We start from the raw sequence: 27,163 nt of genomic DNA, 5'->3' as shown, positions 1-27,163 counted from the left end.
AAGAAACTCCAATTTATTTTCCACAACTTGTGAAAACGTAGTCTGTGTTTCAACAGCTTATCTTTGAAGAGACCCAGTGCTTTGTGAACTTCTTAGCCTTTTGCTTTTCCATTTCACCTTGTAGGAAAGAAAAAGATTTTTTTTTTAAGTAACAGCTGCTGTCAGGTCCTGTCCAAATTGTCTATGAAAGAAGCGCCAATCTGCCCCTTCACCTTTGGGTTGAGAAAGCTACAGCAGCTGAGTACATTAAGTAAGGCAGTAGTTTTTGGTTCAAGTCTCACATCAACTTACCCCACAGCACTAGGTGTGACACCATTCTCTCAACACATCATACACAATACCTAGAAAATCATTCCCTTCCTTAGGAGGCTCGTTTGATCTCGGTACTAATACAAAGAAACAAGGTGCTTTGAGCTCCATGCTCAGGAATATATCAACCCTTATTTTATTTATATTAACATGGCCAGCCAATCTCCCACAAACAAGAAAGCTGGCTTGTCTACCAAGATGGACTACTCCTCTCCAGCTCAGAATTGTTTACACCGGGGATCAACAACCTAAGGCCCATGGGCTGGGACTGGCCCACTATTCACCCCTGAACCGAGCCGCCAACTCGCATGCTGTGCTAAACCGGCGCAGCGCAGGGGTTCACTTCCGTGGCGCTGGAAATCGCGCCTGCGCAGACACCAGAAATCAGGTCTTCGCACACACAGACACCGAAAATTGGGGGGGGGGGGCGCATGCTCACATGTGCAATCCAGCCCATGGAGGGATCTCCGCAGGACGAATCCAGCCCAGGCATGATAAACCTTGTCCCTGGTTTACACTGACTAATAGCTCTTCTGGGGTTTCGGGCAGGGGAACCTTTCCCCCACTTATCTTGAAATGCTGGGAATTTCTGCAAATCATGTGTTCTACCACTGAGCTAATTACACTTCAGTGTAAAAAATACTGTAAACACACAAGTTTATTTCTGGCCGGGTTTTCTGCTTTTTCAAAAACACTTCTCCTTTGAAGATGGGTCAGTGTCAAACCTGAACATGACACTCAAAACCACCGTCCCAGGAAGAAAACCTTTACATCGCTCCTACATAACAAACAACTCCATGGGGGGTTGTATTCATACCATGTCTTCATTACCCACATAGGATGCACATTCAAAAAATAAAAAAACGCTTACCCCAAGACTTGTTCACAAACTGGATTGCAGCTCTTTTAACAGCACTTTTCTTGTTTTCAACAGAAAAATACTGGTTTGCTGAAAAGACAGAGTCAATTAGCAAAAGCTACATGTATAACTCTACAAATGTGTTAAGCAAACGGCCACTGTACCTGTTGTTCGGTGGCAGCCTCTTCCATAGAGGTGTTTTTGTAGGAAGGCTTTGGCCACTTCCTGCTGCTTGTTGGTTAAATCCTGATCTTTTAGCTGCACAGCCGCATAGCTTTCTTGGAGCCTAATGATAAAATGACACTTAGTTCTCTGTAATGTAACTTTTCTTACTAGAGCAGACCTACATTAAAAAAGTTTTAGTGAAATTATATCCAACTTCCCTTTTTTCCTAGTAATCTAATGTATGTGATCAAGATCTCATACACACAGCTAATTTAAGTGACAAGTCAAAATACCTAACAGGTATTAAGGTTATTACTTAGTGGGCAGTCCTACTTTGCATACTATTGACAATCTTCAAAGGATACTGTTGCAAGTACTGAAGTTGCCTCTAAGCTTGGCTTTGTATTAACATGGAGATGCCTTTTGTGAAAACATACCGTATTTTTCGTTCCATAAGATGCACTTTTTTCCTCCTAAAGAATAAGAGGAAATGTCTGTGCGTCTTAGGGAGCGAATGTGTGGTCCTTGGAGCCGAATTGCCCAGGGGCTAAAGGCAGGTCGTGCTTTTTTTTCTTTTTTAAAGAAAGTGCTAAAGGCTAACAAGAGGGAAAGAGAATGGAACCCGCTCATCAGCTGATTGCAAAAGATCGGGGAGGGAGATAAGGGAGCTAGCTCCCTTCCTGGCCCCTCCAGGCCCCTTGCCTAGGCCTCAATTGTTGTCTGCAGAGGGAGACGTGACTGACTGGCTGATTAGATTATCTGTCTGGAAACTGTAGAATTGGGTCCCTTTCCTAGAGAAGCTGCAGAACTGTGAGTTGAGCCCCAACTCCCTTTGCAAGGAAACTCAGCAACTTTGAGCTGATCCTTAAAAATGGAGCTTTCCCCCTTTGCAAAAAAGATGCACAACTGTGAGCTGACCCCCCCCCAAAAAACGGGGCTTTCCCCCTTTGCAAAATAAGCTTCCTCAAATATTTATTGGGGGGGGGCAAAGGCACCTAGGCCTCTAGGAGTTGGCTGCTATACCTAGGACAATAAAAGAAAGAAAATTATTTTTTTCTTGTTTTCCCCCTCTAAAAACTAGGTGTGTCCTATGGTCAGGTGCGTCCTATGGAGCGAAAAATACAGTAAACTGTCACATGTGGCATGGCACTATATTTTAAAGCTTGCATGATTTTAGAAATGGCTTGGGGGATAATGTTACAACTAAAACCTTGATTTATCAAAGTAAAATTAAATAATTCCTCAGTTTCTACTCAGCTTCACTAATAATGATTCAGGCTTGTTCAAAATAAACTGCTAATTCATCAACAGTATAAAAAAACTCTTAGGGCTATAAACCTTCCTAAGTAAAAGATGCCTTCTATTAGTACTATCTGACTGACTGTGGGTCAGGCACCCCCAAACCTGGCCCTCCAGCTGTTTTGGGACTACAACTCCCATCATCCCTAGCTAACAGAACCAATGGTCGGGGATGATGGGAATTGTAGTCCCAAAAACATCTGGAGGACTGAGTTTGGGAGTGCCTGCTGTGGGTCTTCAAGATCAGATTTTTCTAAAGGCAATTGTAGTAATAAAACCCAGGATCGTCCTCAAACCAAGCACAGCAGCTTCCTGAGTGTTATTAAACTAATGGACAGAAGTAGCTAAATCTTGCACTTGGAGAATCCTGCAATACAACTGACATGCAACACTATCTGTGTACAGACAACACTTTAAGCAGCTGGATCTGAGATTTTGCAACCAAATTGTTATGGCAGAGCATGGAGCAATAAGAACATTGTATGTACTTGCAGAAGAGATCAGAGTGAATAAATGGGCTTTTCTTACAACACTATGACATACTAAGAATCGCTCAGCCATACCTAGTTGCCAAGATTTCATCACTGTCTTCCTCTGTATCTTTTTGGCCATTCTCACTTTCAGAATCATCTTCAACATTCTGACCTATAAAAATAATGTAAACTTTCATTGAAACTTTACACCTCAATGGATAGCATGCAGGACTATAATACTTTTCAATTAGTTGCAAACCCATTCCGGTAGTTTTTTTTAGCCTCTTTAGGAACTGAACTATTCACAAATGTATGTGTTAAGAGAGTGACCACTGTTATCAGAGAAACAGTTGCAGCTAATTGGGGACCCAGCACATTTATGATGGATATGTGAATTAAAGAACAAAGTTTACAGCACTAATGTATTTTGTGAGAAGTGAAAGTAATATCTCAAACTATAAGATTAACGAACAACACTAAAATTGTTATTATGGTCATTATTATATTAGTCATAATATTTTATGGGCATTGTCAAGTAGATCCTAATATTTATAGCATGATACAAAGTACATAATAAACACAATGTAATATTCGGCAGAATCGTACACATACCTTGCTCTTGCATGGAAGATGGCAGATTTTTGCTAAGGAGAAATTAACATTGGAAGACATTTAGTAAAGAACCTTTTGATCAATTATTCACAAATACAAAAATGGCACATTCATATGGAACCTACTGGTATTAAAATACACACAGCAATTACTGTTAATAGCTGTGCTTACCTATCATGAATATCATAGCAAAACTAAGATAGGAAGGCTTCTGCAAGCACCCAACTTTCCAATTCCCTTACTATTTAAGAGACATTTTTAAATGTAGGGCATACACCAGCTGCCTATTATGACACTTGATTCATGTGCTGCTCTCCCTGTTCTGGCCATTGGTGTTGGTGGGAAATTGTAAATCCATCAGTGTAGGTGGGGGTTAGTCATTTATGTGTATTTCAGCCAAAGGAAGCATACAACCCAGTCTCACTGAAATGTTTATTGGTGCTCCAGAACATATTTTGCTTACCTAGTCTGTGTTGATGATGCCAATTCCTCCAATACATTTTCAGGAAGCAGCTTTCTTTTCTAAAAGAAACCAACATTAGCAAATTATTAAGCAACGGCTGTTATTAAGCTAGCCCTCTGACAATGCTAGCAGTAATGGTATACCATGCCTAGCTGACAGTCGAGTGTAAAGTTTGGTATCTAACCATGCATTCATTTGGGGAAGGGATTTGGCCTGATTGGATGAATGACCAATGAGCTGGGCAATGTAGAAAATCTTTAGTTAGGTTAAGGATATCCCATATTAAAATTTCAGAGAAGTCTTGCCATGGGAAAAGGGAACAGGACACTTCATAAACTTTTCAGAGGCATCTGATTGGCTGCTGTTTAAGCACACTAAACTAGATAGAGATTTTGTCTGACCCAGAATGGTAGAGCTTAAGTCGTTAAGCTTGCATATTTATATCCTGCCTCACTTTGTTCATGGGTCCTTATAAAGCCATACAAACAGGAACAAACATGAACCACGTAGGTTGGAAAAGTGTTACTATTTTGAGCAAAACAGCCTATGCTGTACCCAAGATGTGCACTGTGGTAAACTGCCACAAGCAAAGGGAGGGGCTAGGATTAAAAATACATTTAAAAGTATAGTGAAATAAAAGGTAAAGGTACCCCTGACCATTAGGTCCAATCGCAGACGACTCTGGGGTTGCGGTCATAGCTGCCAAGTTATCCCTTTTTTTAAGGGATTTTCCCTTATGCGGAATAGGCTTCCTCGCGAGAAAAGGGAAAACTTGGCAGCTATGGTTGCGGTGCTCATCTTGCTCTATAGGCAAAGAAAGCCGGCGTTTGTCCGCAAACAGCTTCCGGGTCACATGGCCAGCATGACTAAGCCGCTTCTGGCGAACCAGAGCAGCGCACGGAAATGCCATTTACCTTCCCACTGGAGCGGTACCTATTTATCTACTTGCATTTTGACGTGCTTTCGAACTGCTAGGTTGGCAGGAGCTGGGACTAAGCAACAGGAGCTCACCCCGTCGTGGAGATTCGAACCGCCGACCTTCTGATCCCACAGCGCCACCCACAAATCACAACCCAATAATCTTTGCAGGGTTTTTATCAGTTTGTGCTGATTTTGTGTCAGGATGGATTGAAAGTGAGTGTGGTGAAGTGGTGATCCCTGCAAAAGTGGTGTAGCAGTGCATTGGGATCAATCACAAGAGGAAATATTTAAGACTACTTCTTTGGGGAGGTTGATGGTGGAATATCAAAGTGTGCATGCACACGAAAGCTCATACCAATGACAAACTTAGTTGGTCTCTAAGGTGCTACTGGAAGGATTTTTAAAAAAATAAAGGGAGCTCGCCCCGTTGCGGGGATTCGAATCGCCGACCTTCTAATCGGCAAGCCCTAGGCTCTGTGGTTTAGACCATAGCATCCCTATAGTGAAATAGTCTACCTCAATAGAGTGCAGTCATTAAGATAATGGTGCAAAACGGAGTTTGTATAATATTTCACTTACATTTAAAAACATTTGGGAACTCTAGAAATTTAGTTTGTAGACAACAATTGTATACAGTGGTGCCTCGCTTAACGAATGCCCTGCTTAACGAAATTTCCGCTTAACGAAAGGATTTTTCGAGCGGAGGTTGCCTTGCTAGACGAATTCGTTTTATGAAAAATTCGTCTAGCGAATCACGGTTTCCCATAGGAATGCATTGAAATTCAATTAATGCGTTCCTATGGGCAAAAAAAAATTCAATGCATTCCTATGGGATTCGCTAGACGAATTTTTCGTTACAAGAAAAGACCCGTGGAACGAATTAAATTCGTCTAGCGAGGCACCACTGTTTACAGGTGGGTAGCTGTGTTGGTCTGAGTCGAAGCAAAATAAAAAAATTCCTTCAGTAGCACCTTAAAGACCAACTAAGTTTTTATTTTGGTATGAGCTTTCGTGTGCATGCACACTTCGTCAGATACTTTAAGGTGCTACTGAAGGAATTTTTTTATTTTGCTTGAGGCACCACTGTATTACACATGTAAATCCCTCACATAGGGATAATACACACAGCAAAATAACACATTGGGACTGAATTTTGATGTGATTCATGGCGATTCTCAGTTTTATGGTGTGAAACTGTACAAGCAGTATGGTACAACTGCTAAACATTTTCAGAAAGTTTGCCGGGCATGAAAAATAAAGCAACCTCAACATTACCTTTTGTTCCTTAAATAGTTCTTCTTTCCGTCGTCTCTTTTCTTTTAAGGTAGCCTTTTCTCTAAGTAAATAAATAATAAGATGATGTTTATGAAGAGAAGACATGGGCACAAGAAGAACAAATATGTATTTACAGTTAATTATGAGAGCTTGTTCCAAGTGCTATCAACAAAGTTAAGAGAAACTAGCTAAGCAGTGCAGTCAGGGGGAAAGGATGTGTTCTCACAATGGCCACAATTGTTTATGTTTAGAAGAGAGGAAAGTAACACACTTACCATGTTTCCCCTATTTTAATACATAGTCAGAAAGTAAGACATGGCAGGGTTTTTCTAGAAATAGGAGAAATAAGACGTACCCTGAAAGTAAGCTATGGTGCCGCCATTGTCCCCATCGCCAGCAAAGCAGCTAGAGGCGTGGGGGGGGGGAAGACGCCCCTTGCCGGAGTTCTGCCCCGCCTGCTTCTGACGCGCGGGGAGAACAAAAGGGAGAGGCGCGGGAAAAGACGCCTCTTCCTGTTCCAGCGAGAGGCTCCTCTTGCCCGAGCAAGGTGGGGGGAAAAAAGACTCCTCTTGCCCGAGCCCTGCCACCACCGCGGGCTGGGAGGAGAATTGCCGACAAAGATGATTGAGGGAGCGAGAAGCACTGTCGCATGCAAGGAGATAAATACAGGAACTGTAAGGAACCCCTGTTGAGAACTTGGCACTTTTGAAGCTTCTCTCCTTCCCTCCCTCCTCCCGTTTATTTAAAAAAACAACCAAGGGCTTTTCCAGATGACCTGTTTGTTGGTATTCAAACTCAAAGCTTTTAGTGTTTATCATCCAGACTTCATTGAGCAAGCATTCATTCCAACTTGCTTGTGGAGTGTTTGCAGGTTTTTCCATTGACAATTTGTTCAGTTCTCAGTGGATTTCAAGTTTCCAAACAACACAAAGTTCCAATTAAAAAAACAAAGTGGTTTTGTTGCACTAGGACAACAAAGCTTTTTAATCCACTTTAATTATGCCAAACTTAAACTTGCAATATGCTCTTGAGTTCCCTGTCCAGAGGTGCCAAAATTTAATCTTTTTAGCCATTTCTGGAAGATGGCAGGAATGTGTATATTGACACCTAAAAGCAGCCAGAAGATGACTTAATTTTAATTGAAGAAATGTAGATTGCTGTACCGTACCACACTGACACAATAAAAATAAGACATCCCACCGAAAATAAGCCACCCTGTGTTTTTTTGAGGGAAAATGTTATAAGACAGTGTCTTTAAAAAGGGGAAACATGGTAACTATTACGTGAACACAGTAAATTGTCTTTATAATATGAACAACTGAAAATTTACTTTCAGTAGACAGCATTGTATTGTAAAATCTATCAAGAAAAATCTGTCAATACATTCCCTTAGTTTTGGACTAAGATGTTGTTTTGTTGTTATCATTTGAAAATCTCTGGGTGGTTCACAACATAAAAAATGCAAGGTAAAAGCACAAAATGGTTGAAACAAAACAATAACCCCCCTCCCACAAACACATTTAAAAGGCTGTAGAAAATTAATCGGCCAAAAGCCTGGTGGAAGAGGATTAGGGAGCCGCTTCAGAAAAGGCATGTTTTTCTGTTGTCACCCTTCAGACCTGAGGGTCCAGGTCAGTTTATATGGGGAGAGGCGGTCCTTGAGGAATTGCAGAACTGATCCGTTAAGGATAGAATCAAGTGTTTCTCCAGGTGGAATCACACTACCATTTCCGGGCTCTGTTTGAAGAATTGATACTCTCTTCTCCCTAGCACGCAGCAAGCCCCTTAACGTTATGGGAAGGGGACAGCTATGCTACTGGAAGCCAGGGGGAAGGCTGTGCGCGTCTATTTCTGGTCGTTCATTCAAGCTCCCAACAAACTTCGCCTACTATTTTCCTACCGAAGTAAGGGATACTTTTTCACAGCTGAGGGCTATCGTGGTCAAATTCGGTCTTTTATGCAAAGGCCATTTACAACACTAGAAAGGGACGAAGACACGGGGATAACAAGAAAAGAACGCAGCAGCTCCTTGAAGCCCAAGATGCAGCTATGTTAGCTTCTCTCTTTGGTTCTGGCGCCTCAGTCCTGCCGAATGAATCAATTTTGCCACAGAAAGGTCCTCGGCGTTGCCTCCCGCCCCGCCGCCCCCATAGGAAGGAGGGAGGGAGGGCAAGCGCCGGTCAACTAACTACGACCCCCGCCCTTCCCCGACACGACGATGCTGACCCCCGAAGCGCAAGGCGTCGGCGTTTTGTTCTAGGCGCGGGATGGAGAGTCCCACGCCGAGCGTTACCTGCGCGCGCGCTCCCCCGCCAACCGGCGCGCCTCCTCGGCCGCGGCGCGCGCACTCTCGAAGGTCACCTCCTCGGGAGCCTCGTCACTCTCCTCGTCCTCTTCTGAGGAAGCGGCGGCGGCGGCGGCGGCCTCCGCCTCAACTCTTTTCCTAACCATCGCGCGAGTCCTCCGCGTTACCATCTTTCTCCACTCCTCGAACTTCCGGCTGACCCTTCGTCCCGTGACCCGGAAGCAGCCTTGCGGAGCGGGGACTTGCTAGAGAGGACTCGGCGCGCTAAAATAAGCTTCCGGGCAGGCGTCGTTGGCCGAGCAGCGAGGTTCCGAGGGCGTTGGAGTCGAAGCCAAAATAAGTCGATTAGCAGGGATGTTGTTCTTCCCTCACTGACCCTCAAGGGATGGCAACACAGTAATATCTCTCTTGCTCTTTCCAACTTGGCTCTTATTTATTGTGGAAACGTGATTTTTTAAACCGCGACAGTTGCAACGTTGCTGCAGTCAGTTACTGGATCGGGGCGGGTTTTGCTGCAGCTTGAGGAAGGTTTGCACTGAGGATTTTATAAGTAAAGCAAACTAGTCTCGACTCTTTAATTTGCAACATTAAGGCTGAGTTTGCACAGCGAAGCAAACATAATCCCCCCTCAGCACAAGCTTCCCCCTGTACTTAACAGTTTGCATCGGGATTGTTACAGCAAATGTCCAAACCCAGCACACATGCCCACACAACAGGACCCAAATAGAAAGTGATATTTGTTGCCACTTCATGCTTCTGGATGGACACCCTGGTGTCCAGTCACATCTACACTTAAAGCTTGAAATTAAGCCTCTGGACAGGGAAAATGCAGGAAGAGGCGAAAGGGGCAGTCTAAGTTCCTTACGCAGCAGCCAAGGGATTCTGTCAATTAGATACAGTACCAGTAATTCTGTTTTCAGATTAATACATATTTTATTTTATTTTGTGAAAGAACAGTACAAATCACATACATAATTTCCCCTCGCATTGGTAGGGCATAAGGCGTCTGTGCAGCAGAAACCACTCCATTTCTGATCCACTACCAAAGATTCCAATATCCAGAATGCAACTGTGCTTATAGGCACTAGCCCAAAGAAACACGTGGCAAAAGCATATACATACTAGAACAACACAAGCCAATCCATGTTTACCCAAATGTAAATTCCAGTGTTTGTTCCCATATAACCATGTAGAATGCTGCCCAAATTGTTAAGTTTTTAAAAGGCGCCAGTGCCCTTCTATAGCTTTCGCTGCAAGAAGCTGCCATCTCAAATTTCTTCAACATGATTGTTCTAAGATTGAGGGTGGTGCACATCTTTGAGCACCAAACTGGCATGAATGCACTGTGTGCAAAGCTATACTCCTGTCTCATTCTGCCAAATGGTGCCAGGATAAGCCCTACTGGCTTCCCCTTCTAGGCCATTTGTTTATGGGGGTGGGGGATATTGGCTTAAACTGACTTCAAATTTTGAGAGAGCTCATATTCCTTGCAGCTCCAGAAACTTTGCTCATGAGAAAGCCTCTTACAATTAATGGATGTTATGTGAAGCACACTGATTACTCCAAAATTATTCTATATAGTATATATTAATATTAAATTATAAAAAGGAAACTGCAGAACCATATTATACCACAAGTTGGAAGTTCTGTTTCACAGTAACTCAACATTGAGCCCTATTCCATTTCCCAGTTACTGAGGTTTTATCATAGTTGAGAGGAAGTGTAAACATGGTTAGTGCGGTATCTACTGCAGCACTAATTATATCATGAAATCTGCTAATACCTATTAATATTTTGATAGGAAAACTGCTTTGGAACAAAATAGACAAAGCATTGGTTTATCTTATCTTAGTGACTTAGAACAGTAGACAAAACAAGTAAAAGACTAATAAACCCACAAATACATTCATACAAGTCCAAGAGCGAGAAGAAATTAAGCATGTATACTTTGCACATGGATGCTGCTACCTATGTTCCTTTAATTGTTTTCTCATACTGATCACCACAAAGAAATGTACACCATCCTGGAAGTAAACCTTTTTAGAGGATTGCACTGCTTCATGAAAAGACCACCTTGTTTACCATTTTCCTACAAAAACTAGAGTGTAGGCTATATGAAAAGCTGTCATTTGCCCCATTTGCTTATTCTCACCTTTCTCAGAATTTTACAGTTGGTTTATAAAATTATTTTGTGTAGTCACAAAGAAGTGTAAGGTCATGATGAAGTCCCTCCCATTATGATTTGCCAAATATGTAGCCTAATATTTCAGGGCACAAATGTCTTCTTTTGAACTGTTGGCATTTTTATGCTCTCATTTCACATAAATGGTTTTTGTCTAACAAAAATGTAACTGCTTATCCAGTGTCCTTGACCATGACAAATCTTTTGCTTTGCTCATTCTTGTAACCAACTGGAAAATCATGATCTATTTTCTTCAGTGTCACCCTTAGATCCTACTGCTCACTTGCAGGCATGATGTTTTCTACAAGTCCCACATTCCTCTTATGCTTGCATCCTGCTGAATGAGCAGCTGGATTTTTTCCTCTGTGTTGCTGATAAATGTTCATGAGATTATCTCAGTTTCATGGCGTGCAAGTGCTGGGGGTAGTGTGGTACCACAGGGACCTGGGAAATGAAACCTGAAACAGAATCAGGATATAAATAGTATTTAATCAAATATAATTGTACTTCGGCAAATACTTCCAAAACCCTAACCCTAAACAAATATAATGTCAGAACATTGTTAGTCCTTTTACCCATCCCCCCCCCTTCCATAAACCAGTGAATCTTTTACAATTGTTTGATATCCCATTTATTTCTATGGAGTTTAAGAAGTTTAATGGCAAATTTGCTGGTCTACAGATTAGGCTGCAAGTGAGAAAACTGCATTGCCTTTGCTAGCAAACATTTTAGATACGGCAGGTTTTACATTTTAATTAATTCTGCAGATAATGGCATTTACTAGTTCTAAAGAATATTAGGGTGCTACCTGAACCTATCTGTGGCTGGGGTGCTTTGCATGTTGAATTCTGCAACTGCCACTCCTCTGGCAGATACCTGGGGAGCAAACATAGCAGCAGGATATACTATAGAGGACGTTCCAACCTGAGAAAGAGAAGAAAATGCAGTGGTTCATAAGCATTAACCTAACTGCCCAAAACTTTGGTTTGGTGCAACTATCACATTTTTTCAACCAGACATTGGTAGCGCCCAACAGGCTCCTCTCCTTTCCAACATTAATCATACTATAGCTTGAAAACTGCATTGATCTTTAAAAAAGGTTTGTAAACCAGCTGCAGACTGGTTTAAAGTTAACTATGACTACTATTACATCATTGCAGACATATCTGGTTGGATCAAAGATTAGCACAGTTTAGGATGTTTCTGTGCGCCCTTAAAATAAGTATTGTGGGTAATGTAAAATAATTTTTATATATGCCACTGGTATGTGATAACCTGCCAATTCTATTGGAAACTGGAAATTTCAAAATGACAAGAGCCTCAATACAAAGGGAACTTCACATTTATTGGTAATTAATTTCCTTTTGTAATCACCACAAGTTTAAACTCTGTTGAAGCTTGTTATTTTAGTACAATGAATGCTTTAGAAAGATCTGACCATTCATTGACAATTTTTGAGCCTTCAACTGAACAACTCAATTGGACCAATCAAATGCCCAACCTTGTGCTATGTGAAAATAGTGACATTTTATGTCTGTTATATTTGACAGTTTACTTCATGAATCCTTTCCTGGGAAGCATGAGCCAATACTAAATTATAGGCTCTAACAAATTAAAGACAAAGATACAGAACAAAAATCACTTACCACCAAACAAAGATCACAAATCTCAAGTTCTTTTTCAACCTCTGTAAGAATATCAGAATCCAAAGTTTCTCCGAACCATACAACGTGAGGGCGCAAGAGGCCATTGCATTCTTCACACCTGTGAAGAAAAATTATGGAGATATATATTAGACTGGCACAAAGCTGAGGAGAAAGCAAAGCAATTAAAAATCTTCATCTAGTTTATTACAAATTCTGCTGTAATTATAACAGGTTAAGTAACAGAGCATCTCCTTTGCATGCAATTTTTGAATGCTTCAGCAGCTCAGCACTAACCGAGGAAGATCTTCTACAGGAATCCGGCTGTCTTCAGCATCTGGATCTGGAGCACTATAAATGCAAATAAAAACTGTGAACATTGCAAGTGTAAATAATAATAATAATAATCACATGGGGTGGAACTCAGTGTCCTACTCTTCCAATTCTTTTTTCTATGCAAGCACCACAGCTTGTGAGATGGAACAATCCCCCTCTCCTGCCCCCTGCACTGCTCTGGGGGTTCTCCCAACCTTTCAAGAGCCAATTTTGGGGGGCACGCAAAGCCCCATATGCAAGCAGAAATAATTGCTCAAGGCTTCTGTTGATGGGCCTGGTTAGGTAAATCCTGCTCAGGAAGTGATATTTAATGCTGGACCTACTCAGAACAGACTACTTAAACTCTATTACTGGGATCCAGACTGGTGTGAAAGGCAGCTCTATTCTTGAGCAGGACAGGAGCTTTTAATCATTCCCTTGAAGCATCAGCCCCCACACCTGCAGGGGGAAACACCCCTTCCAAAGGTTGAAGGGCCCTCTGGATCAGTACCCTATGAAGTATGCAGTATCTCACCTACTGAATGTTCACCTAATCTGACAGGAGAAAATGTCTACATTAGGAGCCAACAGACACAAACTGTAGGTAACACAGCACAGATCCATTACCCTTTCCCATCCAAAGCAGGACAGATTGGACTCTTGTGATTTGCTGTCACAGTTCCACAACTGGTGCATCGGGTTTTGAATAAGCTACCTGTGAATAACAATCCCATATTTTAAACATGGACTTCACAGTTGATAATACAAAACTGCTAACACATCATACCAGCAGTGTGATTCTCACACATCTTACAAGAACTGAAAATTGCCTAATTCAGCATTTTGAGCCTGGAAGAATATTATAAAGCATTTATTAGTGAAACAACCTACTGGCTAGCCAAAGGAGACTACTGAAGTGTTTAAGCAACAGGAGCTGCAAAAATGCAAGCCCAAATAAATAAAATATCATAGGTTAATAGTTTTCACCATTTCTCAAGTAACTATTTGTTCCTCTGACTACAGGTCATACACACAGATATTGTATAATTCTACAAAGTACATAGTCAACAGCAGATTTAGTGAGGCTACTTTTCTAGATTCTAAAAATCATACCTTGTAGAAGCACTAAACAAACTTCTTAAAAGAAGTGAATTAAATATTACAGCCAGAATCTGCAGAATCTCACTCCTAAAGCAGGGGTGCTGCTATTTTTCCTTTTCTGATGGAGCCCCTTGAATGACTCCCATTCTTCAAGAATAGCTCAATCGGACAAAGGATGTTTCACTGGGAAAGGGAAGCACCTCAACATGCTAGTACATATATGAAAGGCTGTGTATGACCCTCTGGGCCCTGATTTCTTTTACTAATTTAATTCCTGCCCTCTATGGTAATTTCTAATGTGCCTCTCAAGGCTGATTTACACATTATACAGGAGAACTATTATTGAATTTCCCAATGTTTTCTTTTTTAATGAAATGCAGCCATGCAGTTTCCCAATTTGATTAAAGCAGCATTGCTGCTTAATACCTTCTCCAACACAACAAATATTGTTTCCCAATCAAAACCCCTCCTCTGCTTTTAATTCAGTAAAGGAAAAATACAGGTGCAATTCTTCGCTATCACATGTTTACCCTCAGTCTTCCAGCTGCAATTAAGCAAGTTCCACCTTCAAAGAAATCTGAGAGAGGAAATGGAGGGGGGGGGGATGTTCCATCACAGCTAATTCTCAGGTCTTTAATTCCCATGTCTTTATGACTGGAAATATCAACAAACATCTATAAAGGATAGCTGAATGAGATATCTGTAACACACTGCTGGGGATTCCTTACCATGAATTTCTAAGAGGTGCTTTGTTCCTGCTTTTCTGTGGAGCTCATCAATGTTCTGCGTGATGACCACAACACTCCTTCCTTGCTTGCTAAGCCTGGCCTCACACTCTGCTATGGCAGTGTGTGCGGGGTTTGGATGTTTACTCATCATAAGCTCTCTACGGTAATGGTAGAATTCCCACACCCTAGAGGGATTCCTTGCAAAAGCCTCTGGAGTAGCCAGTTCCTGTGGGGTAGAGGGGGAGGAATCATTTGTTGCTTTGTCAATAGAACGGCCATACCTGATTATAAAGCCTCACATTCATTTGTAAGCAGCCATAAGCACAATATTTGGCATTTATATACTGTGTTTCAGTGTGTTCAGTACTTCACATACGACACTGGAGTAATCTAGATCAAGTTAAGTCTTTTGGGTGGTATTCTATTAAGTTATACTCTGGGACAACTCACTGAAATTAACAGACCTAACTTAGTTGTGTTCATTAATTTCATTGAATCTACTCAAGAGTAAAACTTAGATGAATGCCAGCCTTTATTCGTTTTGTATCACAAGCAATAACAAAACAGAAATTCAATTGAACAAGATAAAACACGGGATCAGAACACTCCTTAACAATTCAGAACTGAGAAGCCAATCAGCAGGACTTTCATACAATGCAAAATTTAGATCAGAGTGTCTCTATAACACTGAAATGCATTCAACTTCACAAAATCCCCTCCAGTTTTTCTGCCACTGCAAATATAACCACTTTGTACAGTAACTACTTTGTTATCTAACAGTCATAGCTGCCAAGTTTTCCCTTTTCTCGCGAGGAAGCCTATTCAGCATAAGGGAAAATCCCTTTAAAAAAGGGATAACTTGGCAGCTATGCTAACAGTTGTCTGTTGTCTGTTATCTGATGCCAACCGAAACCAATCCCTAGCTTGGCCAATATAAAGACTGCCAGTTTCTATTAACTTCTGCTCACTGCCTATCTGGAAATCTGTGTGTTTTGTTTAAGGCGTGGGATCGATTTGAACCGCAGCCAGACTTTACATTCTTAAAAATGGGTTATAGCCAATTGTTTCTTTATCCCAGAATCCTACGTGATAGAACCTGATATCTACGGTAGCAGAAACACCTAGTACAGAGCTTTCCAAACGGTGTGTTGCGACACATTAGTGTGTTGACTGCAGTGTGTAGGTGTGTCGCACGAACGCTCCCTGTACTCTTACAGTAAAGCTGAATTACTGTGTCACAAAATTATGCATGTCTAAAAAGTGTGTCACCAATATGAAAAGTTTGAAAAGCTCTGACCTAGAAGATACTTATTTAGCCTGAAATCACCATTTTGGGATCAAGTCTACAAGATGACTTTATAGCTACAATATCCAACCTTAACTAAGCCATAGTTTGGTTTACCATGTTGTGCAAACCAAGCCAATATCTCCGAGCCTTAGCTACATCCTAGGGTTGTTGTGAGGATGAAATGAGGAAGCGAAGGACCATATACAATACCTTGGGCTCCCTGACAAAAAGGAGAGATATAAACGTGTTTATAAACAAAAAAAAATTATGTTCTTCCATTCCCTCAAAGCTACTAGGGTTGCAGTTCTATGCTTATTTGGGAGCAAATTTCATTAAACTCAGTAGGGTTTAGTTATGAGTAAATATGCGTAGAATTGCACTTAAAGGCTATTAAATAGCAGTATTTAGCATCCTGGGGAAAAACCAGGTCAGTAGCACACACCTGAGCTTGCCATTTCCTCCAGTAGCCCCCTGCACCTCGGAAGGTCGGAACACCACTCTCGGCACTGACACCAGCCCCCGTAATAATAGCTATATGCTTTGCTTTAGCAAATACTTCTCGAAAATCAGCCATACCTTTAAAAAAAAAGATGAAAAAGTCAGATTTATTTCTACTTCATTTTAAGCACATACAAAAGCTATTTTTTATCTGAAAGTGGAAAACCAAAGTTTGAAACTTCCCAACTTTAAAGATGTCTGGAATGGATGACCAGGACAAATCAGTCTCTCTGAGCTTGACTAGTTTTGCCTTGCTTAAATTTTGTATCTTAAAACTTCTGCAGACCATAATCAGAAGACATGTTTACGTGTTGACCCTGGAAACATTTAAGAGTTTGATGGGGGGAGTATAGCAAAATTGTAGTGCATGAATAATTTCATTCATGACGCAACTCTGTGTACTGAAGTATATACACTATTGATCTTTAAAGGTTATCCAGTTCATGATTAAAAATTAAATAAAATGGAATGTATGCTTTGCTTTATGAGGCCTCCATTTCAGCTCATTAAGGAATCTTACATAGCTTGATAAACTCCAAGGAGAAAACCCTCTCAAAGGCCTATCAGTTACTGCTAGATTGGACAGTGATGGAAGAACAAACTAAATCCTCAATGATACACTGGGCACAAGACATAGGCCACAATATAACGATGACAAGGTGGGAGGGCTTATGGAAAATGAGCTGGAACTTCACGGTGTGTAACCATGGGCGTACCCAGCACGGGGCAAGTGAGGGCAGCTGCCCTTACCTAGAAGCAGGGCCAGCGGGGTTGGTGGGCAGAGGTGGAGGCGGAGGCGGAGCACAGCCCGGCGGAGCGCGGATTCGGCGTTCCCGCCCGCCGCGCTGCGCCCTCCAGCTTCCCGAGAGGTGGCCGAGCTCCGTGCTACAGCCTGCCCTCGGCCTCCCTCCACCGCATGGTTTCCCCGCGGCCGCCAGGTGCGCCACTGACGCTGCCGCGCTCCTTGGGAGCTCGGCAGGAGCTGGGAGGGAGCGCGGCTGCTTCCGCCCCGGGCTTGCTGGTGGGGCCGTCGGCGCTGCGGCGTCTCTGTAGTTGCCAGAGGCCGCGCTCCTGGGCGCCTGCCCTGGGCCTCCCTCCTCTGCATGTTTCACCTGCGGCCGCCAGGTGCGCCGCCGGTGCTCCTGCACTCCTTGGGAGCTCGGCAGGAGCTGGGAGGGAGCGCGGCTGCTTCCGCCCCGGGCTTGCTGTCAGGGCTGTCGGCGCTGCGGCGTCTCTATAGTTGCCAGCGGCCGCGCTTCTGGGCGCCTGCCCTCGGCCTCCCTCCTCTGCATGGTTCACCTGCGGCCGCCAGGTGCGCCGCCGGCGCTCCTGCACTCCTTGGGAGCTCGGCAGGAGCTGGGAGGGAGCGCGGCTGCTTCCGCCCCGGGCTTGCTGGCGGGGCCGTCGGCGCTGCAGCGCTGTCTGTTATTGCCAGTGGCCGTGCTCCTGGGCGCCTGCCCTCCACCGCGTGGTTCACCCGCGGCTGCCAGGTGTGATGTCGCCGCGCCCGCCAGGAGTGCTGCTGCCGCCGCCGCGATCTTTAGCGATCGCTGGCACCCACGGAAGAAGAGGCCCCAAGCCTGACGCCCCGGCGGAGGGAGAAGAGAGAGTTGCCTCAGCGCTCACTTCCAGGCCGCCTCTGTCGGTGGAGAAGGCTGCCCCCCGCCCCCAGAAAGGCTTCCTCTTGAGGAGGAAGGCACCAGGCAGGGAGGAGGAGGAGGCGGCGGCCGGGCTGGGATCTAGAACGAGAGCCAGGCGCTGCGAGGATACGTTATTTTTATTATTTTCATTTTTATTCTTACGTCATCATCACCATCATCATCATTCTCCGTAGCCCCGCCCACGTTCCCACGTTGTGGCCCCTCCCCTCCCGTGCCTTGCCCCCCCCTAGTTTTGATCCTGGGTACGCCCCTGTGTGTAACTCTATTAAAGAGAACTTAATAAAAATGTTCTACAGATGGCATATTACACAGTATAAGCTATTGAAAATGTATAAGAACGTGAGCAATTTATGCTGGAGATGCGAGTAGGTGGGAAGCAGGTATCACATCTGGTGGGAATGCGATAAAGTGGCAAAATTCTGGAGAGAAATCCATGCAGAAGTAGAACAGATCTTTAAAATCAAATTCCGAAAAACACCAGAATCTTATCTTATAGTTATAACCACTCCGGATATATATATAAAAAAATATGCAAAAAAAAATTCTATATGCTTCTGCTGCTGCAAGAACAGTGATAGCTTCTCACTGGAAAGATGTAATACCGGTAGCACCTAACAAAAAAGAATGGTTCTATAAAATCTTAAAATATACGGAACTGGCTTACCTGTCAGAAAAAATAAAAGACAATCCGAGAAATAGTTTCATTGAGGATGGAACAGCTTTTTGTATTATCTAAAAAAGTGATGCAACACCAACGCAACCTTTGCAATAGAATAACTCTTGTTGTATAAGGAAAAGCGATAGAAATATAACAATCTAAAAAGATTATATTATGATGAATAGAATCAAAATGTCAGAAGTCCATGACATGTCTTATATTTTGTTTTAACTTTTTATCTGAGTTTAATGGAGAGATAAAATGGGGACGTTAAAGAACCAAACTTATGGTTAAGAAGTAGGAATTATTTGGGATGATATTTACATTGATTTTGTACTGTATGTTTGTATGTTAATACATTAGTATGTATGTATGTACTTTTGTTGTGATTTATGTATGTATTTTTGTTGGGATTTCTGTATGTTGGTGGTTGTAATAAATAAATAAAATTTAAAAAAGAAGGAATCTTACATAGCAGAACTAGAAAGTGCTTAGAAACAAGACATGACCTGCTGATATTCAAAACTGAAGTACTTGGTTATACAGACTTGGTTATAAACACAACAGAATACAACTTCTCATTTTATTTAAGGTATTTAAATGTAAAAAAAATGTTTAAAAAATGAAAGTTGTGCGGGTGAGCTCCTTTGTGTTGGATCTAACTATTTTAACTGATTTATTCTTGTAAAATTAGTGATGCCTTCTTAGGATCACAAGTTAGTGGCCTCCCATTATGATTGCATTTCTATATTCATGGCTAACACAACACAGCACAGTTTTAAGAAAAGTAGCAGGACCACAAATTATGTTGAACCATAAAAGCAAGACCAATCTCAAATGGATTTAGAAATAAAGAATTAGCAACTTAAAGAATTTCCAGACATTGGAAAAAATAAGCTGTCTCAAAAATTACATTGGTAATATCCTGTTGCACATTTTGAGGAACACAAATATTCTCCATCTTTTTAATTTTTTTTGTTATTAAATCTAGCTGGGCTCTAAAACCAGAAGAAAGCCCAGCTGTTGGGAAATATTTGTAAGGGATAATTTTTCCTTTTACAGAGTCTCCCTTACAATTACTCCCTTTTTCCACAGATGGACTTGAGGCACACACATTTTCAAGAAAAGCATGCAGGAAGGTAAATAGATGTCTCCTTAAGAAGGTATTGTATTTAATAAGCTACATTTTTAAAAATAGGAGTACTTAAACAAATATCATCATCTTCACCAACATAGCTCTCCAAACCCAAGTGATTCAAATGGAAGGTTTCAAACTTTTAAGATTTCAAGATTCATTATTTACATCAGGAACAAAAAGAATCAGTTCACAGAAATCATATTGTGTGTGGACACAAAAACAAATATACACCATGGGAAGAATCTTAACTTACTTGAACTGGGTCGGGCCATTTCAAAGCAAGTCCTTTGTTTCTTGGAAGAAGCAGGTTTCAGTCCACAATATACTTGAGAAACCAGCCTTCTCGTGGTAAAGTGGAAAAGATTCATCTGGATTACTGTACATCCTAACATGGAGGAAAGTTAAATTTAAAAATCTGAATGTATTTGACAAGATGGCAAAGGAAACTCCATCTGCTGTCTGCCTCTGGAGTTATTTGGGACCCCACTTCCATTCCGATTAGTGTCCTGCTCCCTCATTGGGTTGTTTAAATACCAGTACTTGCCACTGTGCTCAGAAAGAGAGAGCTATTTCTGCAATACACTTTAGCTTAACAGCTGGAGACTTAGCTGAGGGAAGATTCTAACACAGGAAGGCCAGCATGAGTGGTAGAAGAGCAACACTCATGGTACTGACAACTTCTTTAGGGCTAGAATGGGAAAAAAACTTCTGTGTCTCTGTTGCTAGTTGCAATTGCTGCTAAATTGAAGAATGTGGACTTTGAATTGCAGGCCGTAGAAAAGAGGCTCTGTTCTTTAATCTGGCCTTTGACAACAGTGCTGCCAAATTAAAATTAAGGTAAACAATGTTTAGCGTTTTGTCCTCGAGCTCTTTAATCAATTTCACTCTGGGGCATGGATTAAACAAAGTATATGAGATTATTCTCAAGAGGTTTTCTACAACACAATACAGTATGTATTTTATCTTCACTGGGACTATTAAAATTCAATTGTAAATGGGAATTCTCTTCTAGTCCTATACTGCCTGTGTAAGCCAAGTTTTTAACTACATATTCCTTTCAACTGGATATTATCCAGCCATATTTGCCACATTTCACAGAAACCAGGGGTTGCAATTCCCCCATCCTGATTGATTCATATACAAACTCTACCAAGCTTCCTAACCTGATGTTCCCTTATCCCAGAAGTGAGATGCCACGTTCTGGAAAACCTTGTCTGGAGATACATGTAAGCACTGGTATGCTTGCCTCTGAAACTGGACCACAAAGACCTATGCTGAAATCCAGTCTCAACTGACTATATATTGGGCTGGAAAAAAACTTGTATTTTGTACCTGTGCTGGTTTCTTTAGCTACACAAAACAGAAGTAACAGCACCTGGATCTGCAGAGCCAAGCCTACCAAACCCAAGCCTACCAAACCCAAAGGCTTAGGGAAACACACACACACACCACCGCCACACATTCAGGGGTGCCAACTTAAATATTGGGGGGGGGAGGAAGGACAGTTAAGTCCCACCCCACATAATCGATTACATGACGTTACAAATACACATACACACACCCAATTGGAATGGCAATGCCCATCAACTTTAGGGGTGGGCAGCCCCCTCAAATATTTCAGGGGGGCCCGAAGGCACCTCAGCCGCTAGGGAGTATAGGCTCCTATACTCACAATGTGGCTTCCGTGAATATCGGGGCGAGGAAACTTGTTTCCTCCCATGTTTCCTCTGCCCTGAAGGTTACTAAGGAACAGAGGGGAAAGGTGCGAGGCACGCCGTGGCCACGGAGGGAGAGGCAGCTGGCTGAGGAAAGCAGCCCAGAAGCCGCTCCCCGGGGGCCTGGAGACCCTCCCCTGCGCCCCTCGCCCTCGGCCCGGCGCTACTCACCACCGCCAGCACCGCAGCCCAGCCGCCCGCTTCGTGAGGTCCCGCCCCGCCAGGCCGAGCAGCAGGAACAGGAGCGACGACAACGGGCGAGGCGAGGCGGAGGGAGGGCCCAGCCGCCGGAGCGGCCTCCGAGGGGCGCGAGTAGAGAGGCCTGCGTGGAGCCTGGCACGTCGCCCTCTCCCGGCCCCCGGCCTAAGGAGAGGTTACTATGGTGCCCGAGGCGTCGGGCGCTGCGGAGGCAAAGCCTACCCGCCCCCTCTTCTTAATTGGCACGTTTTGGGTTCCATTGGAAATCGCGTTAGAACTCGCTCCCAGAGGCTTTTGAAATCGATGTGTTTTACAGTTTAAAAAATACTTTTTACAATTATGTTGGAAACAAGCACATTGTTATTCTCAATCCTCTTTGTATACTGCCCTATGCCGTGCAGGTCTCGGGGCGGTTGCAATATAAAATCACAACACTGTATACAAACCAACGGAATGTGTAATTAAAAGTAAAAACAAGAAACAAGTCAATGAAACCACTCCCCAGCATAGCTGTCAAGTTTTCCCTTCTCTCGCGAATAAGCCTATTCAGCGTAAGGGAATTTCCCTTCAAAAAAGGGAGAACTTGACAGCTATGCTCCCCAGCACATTTTAAAAGTTGTCACTCAGCCAAAAAGGCCTGGTTAAAGATCTGAAAGTGTATGCAAATGAAGTATAGGGATTCATATTGCTTCGCTCAATACTGAAAGACTGAATGTGTTGGTGAGCAGTTTACAATACATATTAAACCATTAAATCATTGGTGGAGGAAGAGAATTAAAAGCAGGTATTAAACATATGATTAAAATCAACAATAGCTACCATATAACTTCTACATGTGTGGGTAGACTAAACAAAAGTTTAAATTGGGCATGTAAAGATTACAGTGAAGATGACTGCCTGATATCAATTTTGGGAGTTCCAAAATGTAGGTGTTCCCATACAGAAGATTGAGAGCTTACCAAGGTGGACCGAGTATTATGCAAAACACCTGTACAGTTCCAGTACCACAGATTAAAGTAGTTGAGCCAACATTTATGGGGTAAGGTATTACTGAAAGTATATTGTTCCCAATCTATTAAGAGCTTTATATACCAAAAGTAACACCTTGATCTTGGCCCAGACCAGTAGCAAACAGGCAACTAGTGCAAGATCTCTGAGATCTGTGACAACTGTGCTGCAGCATTCTGCACTGACTGAAGCTTAAAAATCAAGGGAATCCCCACAGAGAGTGCAATAATCCAGAAGCACTCGCAAACTCCATACCTGCTGCTTCAGGGGATGTGCAACTCCATCCATGGCAGGCAATGAACCAATTTCTCTCACATGGGAACTGTAGAATAGTGGGGTAAGAAGGATGAAGACACAGCTCTCAAAACAACCAGCTCTTCATTCTAGCTGAGTCCAGACTGAACAGTAGCTTAGCCAACTGGCTTATATAGTATTCAGTAACTTGCAACAGTAACAAACTTCCCCTAGCTACCCAATCCGTGAACAGCACTCTCAATCCTTCATTTGCATATTGTGGACCTGAGTGAGAACTGCAGCCACAATGGGCAGGGTAAGAACTGCAGCCACGGTGGCTAGTACTGCAGTTAACTTAATACATAACAGGAACCACTCTCCCATAGTGCCTGTGTTTTTAGGATTCAAGCTCAGTTTATCTTCTTCATCCATCCCACCTCCATGGATGAAGCATGGTCTTATTATGGACGCAGACCTGACATTTGGTAACAGGGTCACCCAACCAGAGGTATCAAATGATAAAAGTAAAGGTAAAGGACCCCTGACAGTTAAGTCCAGTCGCAGACGACTCTGGGGTTGCGGTGCTCATCTCGCTTTATAGGTCGAGGGACCCACCGTTTGTCTGCAGTTTTTCCAGGTCCTCTGGCCAGCATAAGCCGCTTCTGGCGCAACGAAACACCAAAACACCAAAACCAGAGCAGCACATGGAAATGCTGTATACCTTCCCGCCAGAGCGGTACCTATTTATCTACTTGCACTTTTTGGCATGCTTTCAAACTCCTAGGTTGCCAGGAGCTGGGACCGAGCAACGGGAGCTCACCTCATTGCGGGGATTTTAACTGCTGACCTTCTGATCAACAAGCCCAAGAGGCTCAGTGGTTTAGACCACAGCGCCACCCACGTCCCTAAGGCAAAGGCAAAGGACCCCTGACAGTTAAGGGCTGAAGCAGAAGACAGGGGCCAAATACTAAGTCTCTGTCCCAGAGAGTCAGCCACTCTACTCTGACTGCCTGGTCTTCTCGCAAAAATACCAAAGCTAAAATGAAACACTTGTAAATTCAGACTAGGATGAAGGTTGCTGAAATTTTGCATTTTACACATGGAGGCTTAGTCCCTAGCTATTCAGACTACAGCTTTAGTCAGTGAAATGGGAACCAGCTCTAACATCTTTAAGTAGATAAATACTAACATAAAGAGCAGTGCTATAGGATCTGAAGTTTCTGAATAGCCAAGCACTTTGGGTGCAGAATTACATGAATGCTTTATGAAAAACTGAATTACATACTGGTATGTAAAAAAGATTGTACATTTAGTTAGGGCTAGTTACAGGTAGGTAGCCGTGTTGGTCTGACGTAGTCGAAACAAAAAATAAAAAAAATTCCTTCCAGTAGCACCTTATAGACAGCTCATACCTATGACAAACTTAGTTGGTCTCTAAGGTGCTACTGGAAGGATTTTTTAAAAATTATTTTTAGTTAGGGCTGTCCCATATGTTCCATTAATGGGATTTCAAAAGCTTTGTCCTGGATCTTAGGCAAGTCCTGGATCTTTTGACATCTTCCTAAATAAAGCTCAACAACTCTTGGGGTGTCCTGGTTTTTACTTTTTGAAATATGGCAACCCTAATTTAGGGTAGTAGGTTACCAGGCACCACATTTTAGTTAAAATGTAAGTCATCTAGCTTAAATGAATCTGCATAAGTCTTAGATAAGCACAGCTAAAGAACTAGTTACAGGTAGGTAGCAGTGTTGGTCTGACGTAGTCAAAACAATAATAAAAAAAATCCTTCCAGTAGCACCTTAGAAACCAACTAAGTTTGTCGACAAACTTAGTTGGTCTCTAAGGTGCTACTGGAAGGATTTTTTAAATTTTTGTTGTCACAGCTAAAGAAAAAGACTCGATAGTTTCAAGGACAGTGGAACATTGTTTGGCTTCTGCTGTCTCATAGCTGCAAATTGTCAACTGTTGCATAAAAACAAAAAAATGAAGAGGATGAAGTTCACAAAGTCTGTAAACTCTGAATTAGAATTTCTTGGGACATTATTTTTGAATTGTTAAATGGTCATATCTATTTTTTGTTAGCATGTTTCCCCACCTAAACTTTGCCCCCTAATGGACCAACAGCCTCAAGACTAAAAAAATTACATACTGGTAGGTTACCTATTCCAACGAAACAAATTATTGTGTATGCCTTAATGGGACAGGTTGAGTGCAAAACATTAAAACTGGTACATTAACAAAAAGCAATATTTCATGTAGTGTAGTAATTTGACAATATTTTATCTGAAGCTCTTAACAAAGTCCCAGCTCTGCATAATATAAATAGAATTGTGTGCACAAACTATATGCCACTCTGAAGACTTCTGCCAAAATTAGGTTTAGAAACATGCTCAAGTAACCTGAACACTAAGATCACTTAAGCAGTCATCATTCTATAATTTGCAGTATTCTCTATGAATATTTATTACAGGATTATTACAAAATATTTTTGTGTTTCAGTAGCACTTCTGTGCTTTATACTGATGTATTCATACCTACCTTATCAAAAAGCAATCTATTTCAGCAATAAAGGACTTCATCACAGTATGCTTGACATCCAAATGCATCCAAACTAGTTTAGTAAGACATGAACAAGACTACAGTCTTCCCTCTACCCCACACATGGCTAGGAGGGCTTCAGAAACGTTCACTTCTACTTTCAGTTAACCACAGCTTGTTGGATTGTCTAAAAACTATGCTTATCATTAATTTTGGTTTCTTTAAATAAGCCAGTTTTACAAACCTTTATTTGACATTTAAAATAAGCCAATTATCCAGAGTTTGTCAGGTTTGAACAAGACAAACCACACTTAACCAAAACCAAAGGTTTCCAAATGCCTCCTGGCTGCATGGAAGGAGGAAAGGAGAGCATCAGTTTTCACAAAAAATGTTAGAATTACTCAGGTCAGTTTAATGCAACATCCAAATATGGCTAGTGTAATGAACAGTAGTAGTTTACTCCACATTACACTGATGTTGCAGCCAATATAGAAAAGTATGGCTAAATTTATTGTTGGAACAAAGAACTGCTAACAGAATTGTAGCCATACTAATAATCTGAACAATTCATAAACTGAAAGTATCAAGCATTATATATTTCCCATAATTGATGTGAAGAACATTTACTACCTGGCAGGGGCTTTTGATGATACCAGTGATGAATATACCTCAGTTAATACTGTATTATCTTTTCAGTATGTATATAAAAGGTAAATACAGCATATATGAAGCTATGAAATAGTAACCAATTAAGCAATATATCTGTTCAAGTCATATTACAGAAAATGGAGTCAAATAGGCAGAAACATTTATAAAATCTGAAGTAAACCATCTGTATTCTAACACAAAAATGTTCTGTACCAACCAATTAGATACAGTATAGCAGAAATATAATATAAATTACACTTTACAGTAATTGCAAAATACTAGGAGTTAGCTTACTATACATATAAATCGAAGAACAGCAGCAACTTGTCTGTAAGGTCCCATTATCTCAATTTCTTTCTAAAATATAAAGAATACAGCAGGCCATTCTTGTATTTCCTTTTTACCATTTTCTACTTTACAAATATTCAAGACAGTATCTATACATGGAATAGTTCCCCAACATTTCGAACACATAATACAAATCCACAATTTAAAATGAACTTTACAGATTAAATCACTTCTGAACATTTCATCTGAGATTGGTCATTGCCAGTAACAAACAGTGCATGATTTGTAGTTGTGATCCACTACTGCTGCTTTGTATTTTCCCCATTTTCCCCCCAAAAAAAAAAGCCATTTGTTGAAAATTTTGTCCACCTTCTCCTTTGCAGTAATACTGTTTCTGCACCCAGATTGCCTGGTTGGCACATGAAAAATGCCCAACACATAAACTTTAGGCATTGTTAATATTTTCAATAAATGTCAAATTGGCACAGTGGCAGGCCCATAGGAAGACAAAATAGAAAACAAAAATGATAGCAGTCTCTTCAGTGTGCTTAATAAACACAGGATATAAGGCAGCGTGGTGCCTGGTGTTAACTTGTAGAAATATGGCAACAAGCTATCAAGTAAAACAAACATATACAATA

The 27,163-nt window shown here is 41.9% G+C and overlaps 2 protein-coding genes across 5 annotated transcripts; both read right to left on the bottom strand.

Annotated features, from left to right (window-relative positions):
• Positions 1 to 49: 49 nt before the first annotated feature.
• On the bottom strand, positions 50 to 8,827 carry NOL7 (nucleolar protein 7). The gene is made up of 8 exons (XM_060278231.1): positions 8,670 to 8,827; positions 6,377 to 6,437; positions 4,181 to 4,239; positions 3,718 to 3,749; positions 3,196 to 3,277; positions 1,333 to 1,511; positions 1,181 to 1,258; positions 50 to 117 (listed from the first exon to the last, which is right to left on the bottom strand). Exons 1-8 carry the CDS (start codon positions 8,825 to 8,827, stop codon positions 50 to 52), a joined length of 717 nt encoding a protein of 238 aa, XP_060134214.1.
• On the bottom strand, positions 6,377 to 23,353 carry SIRT5 (sirtuin 5). Of its 4 annotated transcripts, none has more exons than XR_009558052.1 (10): positions 23,070 to 23,353; positions 20,147 to 20,278; positions 16,381 to 16,514; positions 14,651 to 14,876; positions 13,449 to 13,536; positions 12,804 to 12,857; positions 12,510 to 12,627; positions 11,672 to 11,787; positions 8,738 to 11,321; positions 6,377 to 6,437 (listed from the first exon to the last, which is right to left on the bottom strand). XR_009558052.1 is itself a non-coding variant. In XM_035124557.2 (9 exons), the coding sequence occupies exons 2-9, from the start codon at positions 20,259 to 20,261 to the stop codon at positions 11,246 to 11,248; spliced, it is 927 nt and encodes a 308-aa protein (XP_034980448.1). In that variant the 5' UTR covers positions 20,262 to 20,278; positions 23,070 to 23,353; the 3' UTR covers positions 8,694 to 11,245. The 4 variants fall into 4 exon arrangements, 1 of the variants encoding a protein (XP_034980448.1); XR_009558053.1 differs by lacking the exon at positions 23,070 to 23,353 and adding an exon at positions 21,780 to 23,059; XR_009558054.1 differs by lacking the exon at positions 23,070 to 23,353 and adding an exon at positions 21,566 to 21,759.
• Positions 23,354 to 27,163: the final 3,810 nt, after the last annotated feature.

The sequence above is a fragment of the Zootoca vivipara genome, chromosome 8 (genome assembly GCF_963506605.1).
Source record: "Zootoca vivipara chromosome 8, rZooViv1.1, whole genome shotgun sequence".
Taxonomy (NCBI): domain Eukaryota; kingdom Metazoa; phylum Chordata; class Lepidosauria; order Squamata; family Lacertidae; genus Zootoca; species Zootoca vivipara.
Note: the sequence above shows the minus strand (reverse complement) of the source record. Positions and strands in the feature narration are given on the sequence as shown.